Source organism: Jaculus jaculus, chromosome 3 (assembly GCF_020740685.1).
Source record: "Jaculus jaculus isolate mJacJac1 chromosome 3, mJacJac1.mat.Y.cur, whole genome shotgun sequence".
Taxonomy (NCBI): Eukaryota; Metazoa; Chordata; class Mammalia; order Rodentia; family Dipodidae; genus Jaculus; species Jaculus jaculus.
In genome coordinates this window covers 171,358,302-171,376,239 of record NC_059104.1, presented here as the reverse complement: position 1 = coordinate 171,376,239, position 17,938 = coordinate 171,358,302, and the positions used below count along the sequence as shown (strand labels likewise).

General features: G+C 43.4%; 1 protein-coding gene across 1 annotated transcript in view; it reads right to left on the bottom strand.

Annotated features, from left to right (window-relative positions):
- Rrm1 (ribonucleotide reductase catalytic subunit M1) overlaps nt 1-15,186 on the bottom strand; it is a 43,980-nt gene extending 28,794 nt beyond the window's left edge. The window contains exons 1-5 of the mRNA XM_045145887.1: nt 14,956-15,186; nt 7,266-7,354; nt 6,390-6,567; nt 2,984-3,084; nt 1,029-1,088 (exon numbers count right to left, since the gene is read on the bottom strand). Coding sequence (XP_045001822.1) covers nt 1,029-1,088; nt 2,984-3,084; nt 6,390-6,567; nt 7,266-7,354; nt 14,956-14,974 — 447 coding nt within the window. The 5' untranslated portion in view covers nt 14,975-15,186. The remainder of the gene's footprint in view (nt 1-1,028; nt 1,089-2,983; nt 3,085-6,389; nt 6,568-7,265; nt 7,355-14,955) is intronic.
- Between the last annotated feature and the right edge of the window lie 2,752 nt (nt 15,187-17,938).

The window sequence follows — 17,938 nt, the reverse complement described above, 5'->3', positions numbered from 1 at the left end:
TTAAAGCCCCAGGGTGTCCTGCAGGCAAGGGAGCAGATCCCATAGCCATTCTTGCCACTCCCATTGGTCCACCCCCTTCCTCAGCCCTGGACAACATGACTCCTAAGACTCGTGCAAACTTCACCCCTACCCCAGGCTGGAGGCTCCTCTCCTTTAGTACTGCGCAGTATGGGGGTGGGTGGGTATTGAGATAAACTCTGGAATCTATTGCTTAGTGTCTAACCCTCTATGTGACTTGCCCTTCCATCTTAATGATAATAAAAAAATGTATCCACAGTTTTTTAAAAACAAACAAACATTCATGGTGAGTGACTACACAATACAATCAACACTAAAACACTGGGTATAGACCAGGGATTCAAAACCAGTCATTGTAGCCAGGCACTCAGGAGACAGAGGTAGGAGGACTGCTGTGAGTTCAAGGCCACCCTGAGACAACATAGTTAATTCCAGGTCAGCCTGGGCCAGGGTGAGACCCTACCTTGAAAAACAAAACAAAAATCATTGTAGCCACAAGTGGTACAAACGCCTTTAATCCCAGCAGTCTGGGAGGCAGAGGTAGGGGGATCATTGAGAGTAGGTCGCCACCTTAGAACTACACAGTGAATTCCAGATCAGCCTGGGCTAGAGACCCTACCTCGAAAGACCACTAAATAAATAAAATAGCAGAGATACGAGATAATTCTGAAAAATTACCTCTGTAAATCCTAAAGTAATCCAGAATTCAAAAACTATGAATGGATAAACTATTCTTGTTTAATTCTAACCACCACCACGACTTTAACTCCAGTAATCCCCCAGGACCATCCCAGTGTCCAACAACTCACTTGCCATCATCAAAATATAAACAAAACAGCTCGCGCGATGGCCACCTTGAGACTACATAGTGAATTCCAGGTCAGCCTGGACTAGAGTGAAACCCTACCTCAAAAAAAAACAAGATAAAGAAAAGAAAGAAAGAAAACAAAACACTGTACTTTCAGATTTAAGGAAGATTCCCATTTATTTGAAAACCATTATTTATTTACCTTAAAGCCAAAGTAATTGTAAGAGAAATCTCGGTCGTAGATAATGGCAGAATTCAGACGCTGAAAGGGGTGGAAAAGAGCCCATAATTAGATTTTCACAAAACCTTTCAGACTAACTCCAGAACTAACAGACATAGTACACACGACAGATAACCCTGACCCTGACTCCTGTAAAACAGAAACCCATCTGACTGAAGAAGACAGACAAGCGTAAAGACTGAGGGTCTCAAACAGGCTTACAAACACACGTTAGGACGACAACCTGGGACACACTGATTAGGATCGGCCTAGCAGTAAGAAGGTACTCAGTTCTATGCCTAACATTACACAATATTTTAAAATTTACAAAAGAGAAGAAAAACTAGTACTTATGCACTGTGATTAAATTACCCAATCTTCAGCAGAGGTAGGAGGATCACCGTGAGTTCAAGGACACCCTGAGACTACATAGTGAATTCCAGGTCAGCCTGAGCTAGACTGAGACCCTACCTCAGAAAAACAAAAATAACAACAAAAAAATTTCCCAATCTCTATTATATTTATAGTACATCATTAATCAAAATTAAAAGAACATGATCTAAGCGTGATTATATTAACACCCCTAAACATGCTTTTAGACTAGCTGTCAATTCAAAAGTACCACATACTTATTAATTTATGTTTTTATTTTGTTTTTAAATTTTATTCATCTATTTATTTTATTTTGTTGAAACAGGATCTCACTATGTATCCCTGGCTGGCCCAGAACCCACCAAATAAAACAATCTAGCCTCCAGCTTGTATTGACCTTCCTACCTCAGCCTCCCAAGAGACAGAATTGCAAGCATGCACTCAGCTGCATGTTTGTTTTCAAAATAATGTCACTTTAACCTGCCCATAACAGTAAGTAAAAATAAATAAAATAAAAACTGAACTCTGGCATGCCTATTCCATATGTCTCCCTCTCTCTCTCTCTCCCCCTCCCTCCCTCCCTCCCTCCCCCCCCCTCTCTCTCTCTGAAATAAATAAATAAAATATCTTTTAAAAAGAAAATTAATTAATTAATTAAAGTAAAAACTGAACCAGGCGTGGTGGTGCACACCTTTAATCCCAGCACTTGGAAGGCAGAGGTAGGAGGATCACTGTGAGTTTAAGGCTGCCTTGAGAGTACACAGTGAATTCCAGGTCAGCCTGGGCCAGAGTATGATACCCTACCTCAAAAAAAAAAAAAAAAAAAAAAAAAAAAAAGATAAAATAAAATAAAAACTGTTTCTGACAGGGCATGGTGGCACATGCCTTTAATCTCAGTGCTTGGGAGGCAGAGGTAGGACAATCACTGTCAGACCAGCCTGAAACTACATTGTGAATTCCAGGTAAGCCTGGGCAAGAACTAGACCCTATCTTGAAAAACAAAACAAACAAACAAAAAAACCCACTTTTTTTTAGGCCCAAGTTTTGCAACTTTTTTTTTAACCTGTTCAAGATTATACATATGCCAGGCATGGTGGCACATTCCTTTGATCTCAGCTTGTACATATGAACATATTAATAACTGTTTCTTCTAGTCTCTTGAACAACAGATATATATTCAGAGAGCTAGTCAACAAATTATTCCATTACCTAATGTTAAAACTGGTTTTTAACAAAAAAAATACTATACAAGGATACTCACTGCAGTGAAAAATGGAAAACAGTATCTATTAATAGGGAATTCTTATTATAGATATGATGAAAATAATCAATTAGGGCTGGAGAGATGGACCCAGGTTCAATTCCCCAGGACCCACATAAGCTAGATGCACAAGGTGATACATGTGTCTGGAGGCCCTGATGCACCCATTCTCTCTCTCTGCCTCTGTCTCTCTCCCTCCCTTTCTCAAATAAATAAATAAATAAATAAATATAATAAAATAATAATAATCGATTAAATAGAATGTTGTATCTAACAAAAGTTTCCATCAGGAAAATATACATACATCCTTATTGGCCAAAACAATATCCAATGTTGAACGGGCCACCATGGGAGAGTGTTTCCCATTGTGTGGGTTTATGTAGTTGCAGAGGTCCTCCATCACATCTAAGGAAAGAAAATTTAAAATGTCACAACCACTTAAAAGCTAAATCAGGGCTGGAGGGATGGCTCAGCAGTTAAGGCGTTTGCCTGCAAAGCCAAAGGACCCAGGTTCGATCCCCAGGACCCATGTTAGCCAGATGCACAAGGGGGCGCATGCGTCTGGAGTTCATTTGCAGTGGCTGGAGGCCCTGGCATGCCCATTCTCTCTCTCCTCCTCATCCTCCTCCTCTTCCTCCTCTTTTCTGTCAAATAAATAAATAAAAATAAAATATTTTTAAAAGCTAAATTGCTGGGCTAAAGAGATGGCTTGGATGTTAAGGCACTTTGCAAAGCCAAAGGACCTCAGTTCGATTCCCTAGTACCCACGTAATCCAGATGCACAAGGTGGCACATGCATCCAGAGTTCCAGAGTTGGTTCGTGGTGGCCAAAAGCCCTGGCACATCCATTCTCCCCCCTTTCCTTCTCTCAAATAAATAAATTAAATGTTTTTTTAAAAAGCTAAATGGCTCAAAAACAGTATTTCTCAATCTTTTTAATTCTTTTAAATATTTTATTTATTTGAAAGAGTGAGAATGAGTGGGCATGCCAGGGCATCCAGCTGCTGCAAACAAACACCAGATGCATGAGCCACCTTGTACATCTGGCTTACATAGGTCCTAGGGAATCAAACCTGTGTCCTTTAACTTTGCAGACAAGCACCTTAACCACTAAGCCATCTCTCCAGCCCTCAATCTTTTTTTTTATATCAACTCAGTTCAGTGTCTAGCACGGCTCAATAAACACATTTCTGTTGAATAAATGTAGAGATAATACTTGATATAAAGGAAACAGCCTTTCAGAGTTAGTATAAGCCCTTATAGGTTAAACAAAGACTCAAAAATGACTGAGCTGGGCACGGTGGAACATGCCTTTAATCCCAGTACTCGGAAGGCAAAGGTAGGAGGATCACCATGAGTTCAAGTCCACCCTGAGAGTACAGAGTGAATTCCAGGTCAGAGTGAGATAGAGTGGGGCCTTACCAAACCAAGCCAAACCAGAAAAAAAAAAAAAAAAAAAAAAAAAAAAAAGACTGAGGTCTGGAGAGATGATGGCTTAGTGGTTAGGTACTTGTCTGTGAAGTCTAAGGACCTGTTTTCAACTCTTCAGGTCCCAAGTAAGCCAGATGCACAAGGTGACACAAGCACAATGTAACACATGCACACAAGGGGAGCATGTTTCTGGAATTTGATTGCAGTGGCTGGAGGCCCTGACATGCCAATTCATTCTCTATCTCACACTCTTGCTCTCTTGCTTTTAAAAAAAAAAAAAAAAAAAGCTGAACATGGTGGCTCACACCTTTAATTACAGCACTCGGAGACAGAGGTAGGAGAATTGCTATGAGTTCAAGACCACCCTGAGACTACAGAGTGAATTCCAGGTCAGCCTGAGCTTGAGTGAGACTCTACCTTGAGGAAAAAAAAAAAAAAAAGTCTGTTAGGCTTGCCTCAAAAAAATTTCTTGTCGTTAAAAAAGAAAAGAATGACTCTGGGCCTAGAGAGATAGCTTAGCAGTTAAGACATTTGCCTGCAAAGCCAAAAGACCCAGGTCCTATTCACCAGGATCCACGTTAGCCAGATGCAAAGGGGGCGCACACATACGGAGTTCGTTTGCAGTGGCTGGAAGCCCTAGCTCACCCATTCTCTCCCCCCAACACACACCTCTTTCTCTGTCAAATAAAAAAAAGAAATAAAAATAAAATATTTTTTTTAAATATCTCTGATATCAGCCCATTGAGAATTGTTGCTTAAGATAACAACAGGAGATGGAGAGATGGCTCAGCAGTTAAGATGTTTGCTTACAAAGCCTAATGAAGCAGATTCGATTCTCTAATACTCAAATAAAGCCAAATGCCTAAAGTGGTGCATGCCTCCAGAGTTCATTTACAGTGGCAAGGGCCCTGATGCACCCATTCTCTCTTACCTATCTACCTATCCCTTTCTCTCTGTTGGTATCGCTAATAAATTTTTTAAAAATGTTAAAAAAATTTTTTTAAAGGCTGTGTGTGGTGGTGTACATCTTTAATCCCAGCACTTGGGAGGCAGAGGTAGGAGGATCTCTGTGAGTTTGAGGCCAGCCTAAGACTACATAGTGAATTCCAGGTCAGCCTGGGCTAGAGTGAGACCCTAGCTTCTCTTCTCACCATTTTTTAAAAACTATTTTTGGGCCAGAGAGATGGCTTAGCAGTTAAGGCGCTTGCCAGCAAAGCCAAAGGACCCAGATTCAATTCCCCAGTACCCATGTAAAGCCAAATACACAGGATAGCACAGGCATTTTGAGTTCATCTGCAGTGGCTAGAGGATCTGGTGCACCATTCTCTATCTGCTCTTTTTCTCTCAAATAAATAAATATTGAAATACGTATTATTTATTAGAGAGAAAGAATGGGTACATCAGGGCCTCCTGCCACTGTAAACTTTGTGCATCTGGCTTTACATGGGTACTGGAGAATTGAACCCAGGTAGGCTTTACAAGCAAGCATCTTTAACCTGTGGGCCATCTCCTCAGCCCTACCACTTAAAAAAAAAAAAATTATCAGATCAGAAATTCAGACCAACATGGCAGCATACTAATTCTAGCACTTGGAAGGTAGAGGTGGAGGCATCAAGAGTTCAGGGCCAATCTCAGCTATATATAAATTTGAGGCCAGCCTTAGATACATGCGATCTTTCTAAAAACAAATGGGCTAGAGAGATGACTTAGCGGTTAAGCCTCTTGCCTATGAAGCCTAAGGACCTATGTTCGATTCTCCAGATCCCACGTGAGCGGGATGCACAAAGGTGAGGCAAGCGCAAGGCTGCGCATGCCCACTAGGAGGTACAGTGCCCGGAGTTCGATTGCAGTAGCTGAGGCCCTGGTGTGTTAATTCTCTCTCACTCTCTCTCTGAAAAAATAAAAATAAATAAAAATTTTAAAAAAAGAGGCCAGGCATGGGTAGCACATGCCTTTAATCCCAGAGCTCAGGAGGCAAAAGTAGGAGAATCGCTTTGAGTTCCAAGCCAGCCTGAGATTACATAAAGAACTCCAGGTCAACCTGGGCTACCCTGAGACTCTCCCTCAAAAAAAGGCATAAAAAATTTTTTAAGATAAAAATAAGAAGTAGAGCATTTTTATGCAGGAGGTCAGCAGCATGGAGAAATAGGAAATGCTAGTTTCCTCTCTGCCACAAATAGTATCATTTGCTCTTTTATATAATTGCTAAAACTCATGTAATTAATACTCCTATTAATATTATGAAGATACAAAATGCTTCTTTTTCACTCCAAACTTACCACTGAACGCTTTCTTTGTTTCCTTATGCAAGTTGGAAACAGCAATCCTAGCTGCCAAGATGGCATAGTCTGGGTGCTTCGTAGTCAAAGTTGCAGCTGTCTCAGCAGCCAGCGTATCCAGTTCCACTGTGGTGACCCCACTGTATAAGCCTTGGATCACTTTCATGGTGATCTGAGCCTACAGAAATAAAACCAGTAGTTACTTGAGCTCCACCCACCCCGCCAAAATAAACAAGCTTCCTTAAAAAAGCAATTAAGAAAACTAAATTTACATTATAATACAATTTTCTGAAAAAAATTGACTCCAGTACCCATGTAAAGGAAGGCTAAGTTCTCTCTACACTCCAGCTGAACAAATCAGTCCTCTTTTCTCTTTGGACCTTCCAAATCAATAAAATGAAGAAGATTAAATAGGATTAGGTCTCAGGTTCATTCCAATAGTAACATTCTATTTTAATTACTCTTTAGAAGTGCTACATGTACAAAAAAAAAAGTATATATATTTAAAGTTCTATACAATGATTTTCTCACTTTGGCCAATTAAACATTTATTAAGTACCTAAGTAGATACATGCCAAGGTCTATGTTTACCACCAGAAATATGATATAATCTAGCCTTAATTCTAAATGACAAGGATGCATAATTAATTTCCATACTATGTGGCTAAAGCTATGAGAACAGCTCAAGTACTACAAGAGGATCGATAAAATACTTAAAGCCACAAGAGAGACTACAATTAATTTAAAAAAAAAAGTTTCAGGCAATAAATTCACATTTTAATATTGAAGTGCAGGTAAGTGAGGAGCCAGAGATAGAGACAACTGGGAAGAATTACATGAAGCCAAAATCCCAAGATAGAAACCATATTGACTTACAGGATCAACAAAGTCCATATTGAGTCCATAACAAAGTTTCTGGATTCGTGATGTAATTTTGTCAAACATAACCCGTTCTTGGCGGCCATCTGAAGAATCAAACCAGAGTTCATGTTAGCACTTATTAAGAAAGCAATGGCCCTTAATGGCGGTGCATGCTTTTAATCCCAGCACTTGGGAGGATTTCTGTGAGTTCGAGGCCACCCAGAAGAGTACAAAGTGAATCTTGAAAATCCAAAAAGAAAAGAAAAGCAATGCTGGGCTGGAGAAATGGCTTAGTGGTTAAGGAGCTCGTCTACAAAGCCAAAGGACCCAGATTCGATTCTTCAGGATCCACATAAGCCAGGTGCACAAGATGGTGCATAAGTCTGGAGTGTGAACTGACCGAAGGCCCCGGCACACCTGTTCTCTCTCTCTCTCAAATATATAAATAAAAATAACAAAGGTAGGCCAGGTGTGGCCAGATGCCCACAGAGGTAGGAGGATTGCCATGAGTTCAAGGCCATCTGAGACTACATGGTGAATTCCAAATCAGCCTGGGACTAGAGCAAGACCCAACCCTGAAAGAAAAAAAAAAAAAAAGCCGGGTGTGGTGGCGCACGCCTTTAATCCCAGCACTTGGGAGGCAGAGGTAGGAGGATCGCCGTGAGTTTGAGGCCACCCTAAGACTCCATAGTGAATTCCAGATCAGTCTGGGCTAGAGTGAAACCTTACCTCGAAAAACCAAAAAAAAAAAAAAAAAAAAAAAAAAAAGCAATGCCCAAGAGTCAAAGAATCAAATGTAATCAGCAATATGTGAACACTTTAACATTGACCAACATGAAATGCTATTTCAGAGATGAGATTTATACTATCAACTGATTGATCAAGAGATTGTTTTTTGGGCTGGAGAGATGGCTTTGCGGTTAAGGTGCATGCTTGTGAAGCCTAATGACCTAGGTTTGATTCTCCAGGTCCTACGTAAGCCAGATGCAAATAGTGGCACATGCATCTGTAGTTAATCTGCAGTGGCTAGAGGCACCAGCGTGCCCAGTCTCACACACACTCTCTCTCTCTCTCTAATATATAAAAAAAAAATAAAATTTTTTTTAAAAAAAAGCAGATTATCTTTTGTCTTCTCTGATGCCATCTTCAAAAGGATTCTATATTAAAAGTTTTCCCGGGCTGGAGAGATGGCTTAAAAGGATTCTATATTAAAAGTTTTCCCGGGCTGGAGAGATGGCTTAGCGGTTAAGCGCTTGCCTGTGAAGCCTAAGGACCCCGGTTCGAGGCTCGGTTCCCCAGGTCCCACGTTAGCCAGATGCACAAGAGGGCGCACGCGTCTGTAGTTCGTTTGCAGAGGCTGGAAGCCCTGGCGCGCCCATTCTCTCTCTCCCTCTATCTGTCTTTCTCTCTGTGTCTGTCGCTCTCAAAATAAAATAAATAAATAAAAATTAAAAAAAAAAAAAAAAAGTTTTCCCTAGCCAGGCGTGGTGGCGCACGCCTTTAATCCCAGCACTTGGGAGGCAGAGGTAGGAGGATCGCTGTGAGTTCGAGGCCACCTGAGACTACATAGTGAATTCCAGGTCAGCCTGGGCTACAGTGAGACCCTACCTCAAAAAACCAAAAAAAAAAAAAAAAAAAAAAAGTTTTCCCTTCCCAAATGATATTCTGTTTGTCCTGCAAAGCAGTAGGAATTACCCTTTAAACTTTAAGTCATAATCATACTGTCAACACCTTCAACGGCAGTGGTTTCCCATACCTTTCAAAACAAGTCAAGTGTTACAACAGTCCACCTGTTCTGTACCCTCTCCAACTTCACTTTTCTCTCTTCCTTCCCTGCCCTACTTGGTAACCCTAGCTATCATGCTATCTATACTTCCTTTAGGTGTTGGCTCAGTGTTACCTTCCCATGACTCTATTTTAAACTCTGCAGGCATGACCCACAGGTCCGACTACCCAGCTCTTAACCTTCTACCCTTCTGCTCTGTGCATTTTACTTCTGTATTTTACTGTGACTCCTCCCATTCATTCAAATAGAACATAATTTCTAAAAGGAAGAAGATTTTTGCATGTTTTATTTATTATTATTTTATTTATTTATTATTATTATTATTTATTATTCCCCAATGCCCAAGCCAAGGACCAACACCTAGTCCATAGTAGACACTCAAATACTACTTAATGCTAAATGATTTCCAGACCTGTCATCACTCCGACACCTTCATGGTAAATTTGGCTTGCATGTTCACCTAGGGTTAATTAAGGGTTATAAAAATACTGCACACCATGTTTTTTTCCAAGTACTTTAACTTGTAATTCAAGACAACTTACAGAGGTAATTACTTAATTTTTAAATATGAAGATATGGAAAACAAATACACATAAAATTTTTGTTTGTTTTGAGACAGGGTCAAGGCTGGCCTCAAATTCCTTATGTACCAGAGGATGACCTTGAACTTCTGATCTGCCTATCTCTACTTCCTGAATACTGGGATCCCACTACCATGCATGGTGTGTGGTGCTGGGGCTCACATTTGGAGCTTTGTGCTTGCTAAGCGGGCATTTACCCACCGGGTCACATCCCCCAGTCCTATGACATAGATTATATTCTTTGTCCTTTCAGACAACAAGTCTCTCTACTCTTGATTTATCCTCAATGATAGCTTGTCCAACTTTTATTTATTTACTCTTAGGAGCTCCAGAAACAATGCACAGAAGATACCAAAGAGGGGACTGGAGAGATGGGTTAGCATTTAAGGAGCTTGCCTGCAAAGCCAAAGGACCCAGGTTCAATTCCGCAGGACCCACATAAGCCAGATGCACAAGGGGACGCATGCATATAGAATTCGTTTGCAGCAGCTGAAGGCCCTGGCATATCCATCTGTCTCTATCTGCCTCTCTCTCAAATAAATAAGTGAAAGTATTTTTTTAAAAAAGTTACCAAAGAGGCTTCAGAGGCAAACCACATAACATGATTTGCCACCTTCATTTGGTTTGGGTTGGTTTTTGTTTTTGGTTTTTCAAGGTAGGGTCTTGCTCTAACCCAAGCTGACCTGGAATTTACTAAGTAGTCTCAGGGTGGCCTAGAACTCACAGCAGTCCTCCTACCCCTGCCTCCCAAGTGCTGGGATTAAAGGCATGAGCTACCACACCTGGCTTGGGTTGTTGTTTTTTTTTTAATATTTTTTGATTTACTTACTTGAGAGAGAATATGCACATGGGCACACCAGGGCCTTTAGCCACTGCCAATAAACTCCAGATGCATGCACCACCAAGGGCATCTGACTTACATGGGTTCTGGGGAATCAAATCTGGGTCCTTAGGCTTCACAAGCAAGTGCCTTAACTGCTAAGCTTTCTCTCCAGCCCTGTTCAGTTTTGTTGTTTTGTTTTGCTTTTCCAGGTAGGGTCTCACTCTAGCTTAGGCTGATCTGATATTCACTCTGTAGTCTCAGGGTGGCTTGGAACTCATAGTGATCCTCCTACCTCTGCCTCCCAAGTGTTGGGATTAAAAGCGTGCACCACCAAGGCTGGCTTTCCCCAGCCCTGTTTTGTTTATGAAGCAGTGTCTCATGCAGCCCAGGTTGGGCTTAAACTCAGTATGTAGCCAAGAAGGACTTTGAACTCCTGATCTTCCTGCCTCTGGTGCTAAAAGGCTGGACTGCAGGTTTGTGCTGCCACACCTAGCCCCATGTATCTTCATGTGTAGAAAAGGATAGTTTGCCTATTTTCGTTACTTCATCAATATATTATAACAATAAGGTAAAGTGTTTTTGTTCTAACAACTTTAATATTTGCAATGGTTAATCTTGGTAACTAGACTGTATTAAGAGGCACCTAGAAGCTCAGTAAAGTGAACCTCTGGGTGTATCCAATGAGGGAGTTTCCAGAGAGGATTAACTAACGGGGAAAGTTCTACTGAGGCAGGGAGAATCACAGTGAGTACAAGGCCAGCCTAGTACATTGTTAAGTCCAGGACAGCCTGGACTACAGGGTGATACCCTGCCTCAGTAAAATTAAAAAACAAAACAAACAATGATTACTCACTTGGGACCCCTCCTGTTTTATAGGAGCCTGCCTTTCCTTTGCCTAAATTCAATAATCTCTAATAAAATCATTTTAGGCAGGCGTGGTGGAACACGCTTTTAATACCCAAACTCAGGAGGCAGAGGTAGGAGGATCATCGTAAATTTGAGGCCACTCTGAGACTACATAGTAAATTCCAGATCAGCCTTGGCTACAGTGAGACTCTACCTTGAAAAAAAAAAAAAAAGATTGGGGCCTTGTGTGGTGGTGCACGCCTTCCTTTAATCCCAGCACTAGGGAAGCAGATACAGTAGGACTGTTGTGAGTTTGAGGCCAGCCTGGGACTAAGAGTGAGTGAGTTCCAGGTCAGTCTGGGCTAAATGAGACCCTACCTCGGAAAAACCAAATGTAATTAAATAAATAAAGGTTGGATGGAGCTACCATTTAAAGATAAATGAATAGTGGAACTTTTGTCTTGAAAGCACAACAGGACCTAAGTCCAAAATATTTTTCGGTTTATTTATTTACTTTTGTGGGGAGGATATATGGGTGGTACCCCAGGACCTCTTGCCACAGCAAACAAACTCCAGATACATGCATCTGGCTTTACATGGGTCCTAGAGAACTGAACCTGGGCCAAAGGGCTCTACAAGCAAGCACCTTTAACCATTGAGCCATCTCCCCCTCCCCTCTGGGGTGCATGCTTATAATCTTAGCAAGTTCAAGGCCAGTCTGGGCCACATAACATATATCAGGCCAGCAAAGACTATGTGCCAAGATTCTATCTCAAAAATAAAGCCAGCTGTGATGGTACAAACCTTTAATCCCAGCACTGGGGAGATAGAGGTAGGAGGATCTACGTGAGTTCAAGGCCACCCTGCGACTGAAATCTAAGTCAGCTTGGATTAAAAAAAAAAGAAAAAAGAAAGCTGAATAGATGGCTTAGCAGTTGAAGGTGCTTGCCTGTGAAGCCTAAGACTCAGGTCCAATTCCCCAGTACCCATGTAAATCAGATGTACAAGGTGCCATGTGTCTGAAGTTTGTTTGCAGTGGGCTAGAGGCCCTGGCATACCAATTTTCTTGTTCTATCTGCCTCTCTCTCTCTCTCAAATAAGTAAATAATTTCTGAAAACAATAAATAAGTAAATAAGTAAACAAAAAGACTATCAAAACCTTTTAAAATTGGCAGGTATAGTGACTTACCTATAATTCCAGCACTCAGGAGGCTAAATTTAGGAGGACTGTGTTGAGTTTGGGGCCAGCCTGGGCTACAGTGAAATCCTGCATAAAAAAGCACACCCAACCCACCCACAATAAAATAATAAAATTTTAAATATATCTTTTTTTCTGCTGGCTGGAGAGATGGCTTAGCAGTTAAGATGCTTGCCTATGAAGCCAATGGACCCAAGTTCAATTCCCCAGTACCCACATAAGCCAGATGCACAAGGTAGTGCATGTGTCTGGAGATTATTTGCAGTGGCTGGTGGCCTTGGTATGTCCATTCTCTCTCTCTCTTGTTCTCTCTCCTTACAAATAAATAAATATTTTTTTAAAAAACTTAGGTCTTTGTCCTTGCAAGATAAGCACTTTACTAACTATCTTCCCAACCTTCCCCCTATCTGTTTTTTAGAGACAGGGTCTCATGTACCCAAGCTAGCCTCAAACTCAGTATGTTGCCAAGGGTGACCTTCAACTTCTGCTCCTTCAGCCTCTACCATTTGAGTACAGGATTATAGGCGTAAATCACTACAAACTTTATGATGTACTAGGGATTGAACTCAGGCCTCTGTACATGCTACATAAACCCTCTACCAACTGAGCTACAATCCCAGCTAAAATGTACCCTTGGCAGACCACTACCTTCCTCTAATCCAAAAGCTTTAAATGTCTTATCATAACTGACATGTGCAAGTCTTTCCTGCTTTGCTGTAACCTGCATACTTGTATTCCTCATCAATGTTATTTGGAGAATGCCTTGATTAATGACTTTTTCTGTAACCAATAAAACTTCATCTAACCACTTCCACAATGGAACACGTCTTTCAGAGAGAACTGAATCCATGTTCCTGTGCCACGGTCTCTCATATTTGGATCAAAAATAAACTACCTCGCCAGGTGTGGTGGCGCAAGCCTTTAATCCCAGCACTCAGGAGGCAGAGGTAGGAGAATGGCCATGAGTTCAAGGCCACCCTGAGACTACAAAGTGAATTCCAGCTCAGCCTGGATTAGAGTGAGACCTTACCTCGAAAAACCAAAAAAAAATAAAAATAAAGTACCTCTTATTCCCTTTGAGGAAAGAGCTGTGTTTTGCAAGGACACTATTAAGGTATCACCACTAGCATGTTAGTTTCTCTTCTATACTGACATAACAGTACGAAGGACACTCTGTGATTACCCTTGTGATGTCTTGTTCTGGTCAACTGCACATTTATAATGTTTAACTCTGAAACAAAGTAAAGTAACAGGCCCACACTGTACAGGACCCTACTGTTTCCAGTTAGCTAGACAGACAGCAACATTAGCAAGCAGAAGTCTGCCTTTGCCCAAAGTTCTAACATTAATCAAAATGACAAATGATACACAGATGAATGATCCACTGACCCACTGTTCTCTAGTCTGTCAATCATGTGATGAAGTTGGGGTTTTTTTGTTTTGTTTTCATTTTTCGAGGTAGGGTCTCACTCTAGCCCAGGCTGACCTGGAATTCACTACGTAGTCTCAAGGTAGCCTTGAACTCACAGCGACCCACCTATACCTCTGCCTCCCAAGTGATGGTATTAAAGGTGTGCGCTACCACACCCGGCTACCTGATCAGGTTATTAACTGAGGTTAGACTTAACTAAATCACTAATCCTGTTTCTCGGAGTCTATATTATCCTCTTCTCTCAAACAAGGCCTTCCTTACTTTCGTCTACATTTCAACCTCTTTCTGTTCCTGTGAAATGGCCCACAGGGCCTCCCATCCCCACAACTGCACCATTGCTTTCACCTTTTTCGGCCTAAAAGTCTCTGGCTCTTCCAAAGCCCCATCCTATCACCTGTCACCTTCCCATGATCCACCATCTTTCCATGAAGGAGAGTCCCTGTCACAAACTCCTCTGGGACCAACACCTGCAGCACAGGGCAACATAATCTCTTACAAAGGTACAAGAACTCCAGAGACTGCTTGAGTCTGCGATGATTTTTCACTCCACACCCCTGTCTCACGGAAAAAAAAAAAAAAAAGAGCAAAACCATGACAGGTGCCCGTGTAAGTGTACCAACAAGTCCCTTCTCTCCTTGCTACCCGCGGTGCCTAGGAGAGAGGGGTCACCAGCTGCACAAGTTTTCATATGACACTGTTGTCACCGGTGCGTTTCCACACTGGCCTCGCCATCCACTAACTGAGGGGTGGGGGGAGACTTTGCTTTCAGAGCTTCAGTTTCGGGGTTCACGGTGAGAAAAAGCAACTCCTGGCGGCACCACGGCAGAGGCGATGGGGACACGGACTGAAGGCCCGGAGGACAGGGGTTAGACGACAGGGCCCCGCGCGCCGGCGGGGCGGGAAGCGGCGGCGGGAAGCGCGGGAAGGGCGGGAAGCGGCGGCGGCGGCGGCCCGCGGGCGGGCGGGCGGGGAGGTCTAGCTCGGCCCGCCGCGGCCCCCCGAGCCCCGCTCTCCCTCCGCGCGCACACCCACCCCTCACCTCGCTTGATCACATGCATCGCCGCGGCCGGCTGGGGTGCTGAGGACGTCGAGTCCCGCTGGAGCTCCGAGGCAGGCGCTCGGGGGATGGAGACGAGGCCGAGGGGGACGCGTCGGGCTCCGAGGGGGCGGCTGCTCGGATGCCGGGGCGGCGGGCCGGGGGACAGACAGCGCTCTCCTCACCACCACAGAGACGCTCGGCAATCCGAACTCCTTCCCGCTCCCGCCACCCGTGACGCAGAAGCAGCGCGACGGAATTCGGATGACGTGACTTGACGCTGCCAGCGCCCGAAGTCGAGTGGGCGGAAGCCGTGGCCGCCATCTTGGGTACGGGCAAGGCCCGGGAGACTGTGCCTCTTCCTCGACCGCATTGGGGTGTGGGCGGTCTGGCGGGACGCGGTTCTCCCGCCGCCATATTGGGTGTGGGCAAAACCTGGATTTCCCAAGCCCCCAGGCTATAGATGAGACAGCCGCGCCTACGCAACCCAGCCGGCCTGCTGCCCTGGCGTCCTGGCTAGAGTCCGGCAGTGCTGGAGCTTTAAAAAAAAAAATTTTTTTTTTCGAGATACGGTCTCACGCTAGTCCAGGCAGACCTGGAATTCACTATGTAGTCTCAGGATGGCCTCGAACTCACGGTGATCCTCCTACCTCTGCCTCCGGAGGGTTGGAGTTAAAAACGTGCTCCACCATGCCAGGCTATTTAAAAACATCTTTAAAATATTTATTTGTTTCCTATCTTTTGTTTGTTTGTTTGTGTTTGTTTTCCAAGGTAGGGTCTCACTGTAGCCCATGCTGACCTGGGATTCACTATGTAGTCTCAGGGTGGCCTTGAACTCACGACGATCCTCCTACCTCTGCCTCCTGAATGCTGGGATTAAAGGCGTGCGCCACCACGCCCTGATTGTTTTCTACCTTCTTAATTTACTTTTATTTATTTATTAGAGACAGGAAAAGAGACTGAGAATGGACATGCCAGGGCCTCTAACCACTACAAAGGAACTCCAGACACAGGTGCATCTGGCTTACATAAGAACTGGATAATCGAACCTGAGTCCTTAGGCTTCACAGGCATGTGCCTTAACCGCTAAGCCATCGCTCCAGCCCAAAACTATTTATTTGAGACAAAGACATAGAGAGAATGGTGCGTCAGGGCCTCCAGCCACTACAAATGAACTTCAGATTGTATGCACTACTTTGTGCATCTGGCTTACATGGGTTCTGGGGAATGGGACCTGGGTCCTTTGTCTTTGCAGGCAAGTACCTCAACTGCTAAGCCATCCCTCCAGCCCCAGTGGTGGTATTTTTGAAATGACAATAACAACCAAAAACAAAATCATTCAGAGTACCTTTCTCTGTCTTGACTGTTTTACCTTGTGATAACCCTAAGACTGCCGACTGACAGGCCAGAAGCAGCTGGAAGCTGGTGGCTCTTACCAGAAACCAGCCTGGCTCTTCCGAATTGAGGAAGACAGGTTAGGCTAGAGCGTTTAGGTTTTGTCCTTAGGGAGATAGGGGGCTCTGCAAGATTTTGAAGCAGAGCCACAGTCCATTTGCTTTTATGGATGTTGATAAATGAAAAACAGGTTCAGATCGTGGGGCGTGATGGCGCACACCTTTAATTCCAGCACTCGGGAGGCAGAGGTAGGAGGATCACCGTGAGTTCAAGGCCACCCTGAGACTAAAGAGTTAATTCCAGGTCAGCCTGGACCATAGTGAGACCCTACCTCGAAAAAAAAAAAAAAACGGGGTCAGCAATAAGAGTTGCTCCCTTGGGGTGAATAGTGTTAGTGACTGAACATGGATGTTGATAAATGAAAAGGGAGATAGCTCAGGGGACACAAGTCCTTGCTGCCAAGTCCCTGCCCCAAGTCTGCCAACCAGAGTTAGGATCCCCAGCACCCATGTAAGGCTGGATCCAAAGTAGCGCTCAAGTCTGTAATTCCAAGTAACTATGGACTATGGCAGTGGAAAACATAGTCTAGCCTTACCAACTTAAAAAAAAAAAAAACAAGGTGGAGGGGCTGGAGAGATGGCTTAGTGGTTAAGTGCTTGCCTGTGAAGCCTAAAGACCCCAGTTGGAGGCTTGATTTCCCAGGACCCACATTAGCCAGATGCACAAGGGGGCACACACCTCTGGAGTTCATTTGCAGTGGCTGGAAGCCCTGGTGCACCTATCCCATTCTCTCTCTCTCTGTCTGCCTCTTTCTCTGTCTGTCACTCTCAAATACATAAATAAAAAATAAACTACAAAATAATTTTTAAAAATAAGGTGGAGGGCTGGAGAGATGGCTTAATGGTTAAGGCAGTTGCTTGCAAAGCCTAACAATGGGAATTCCATTCCCCAGTACCTATGTAAAGCCAGACGCACAAAGTGGCGTATGTCTGGAGTTATTTTACACTGGCTGTGGGCCCTGGCACATCCATTCTCTGTCTCTCTTCTATCTCCCTCTGCTTGCAAAATAAAGTTTAAAAACAAAGGTGGAGTGCTGGAGAGATGGTTCAGCAGTTAAGGTGCTTGCCTGCAAAGCCTAAGGACCCAGGTTTGATTCCCCAGTACCCACAAAAGCCAGATGCACATGGTGGTGCATGCGTCTGGAGTTCATTTGCAGTGGCTGGAGGCCCTGGCATACCCATGCTCACTCTCTCCCTGTCTTTCTCTCCAATTAAAAAAAAAATTAAAACAAAGGTGAAAGAGGACAAAAAGACAAAGACTCTGTCTGAAAAACAAAGTGGGGTCCTGCAAGGTGGTGCACACCTTTAATCCCAGCACTTGGAAGGCCTAGAGGTAGGAGGATCATTATGAGTTCTAGGTTAGCCTAGGATAGTGAGCCAATAGCTCCAAAAAACACACACACACAAAAAAAATTAAAAGTTGATGGAAAGGACTAATTCCCATGTACATCACACATATACACACACACATTTTTTCTTTGGGGGAGGGGGTTCAAGGTAAGTAATCCATTTAACCCAGGGTTACCTGGAAT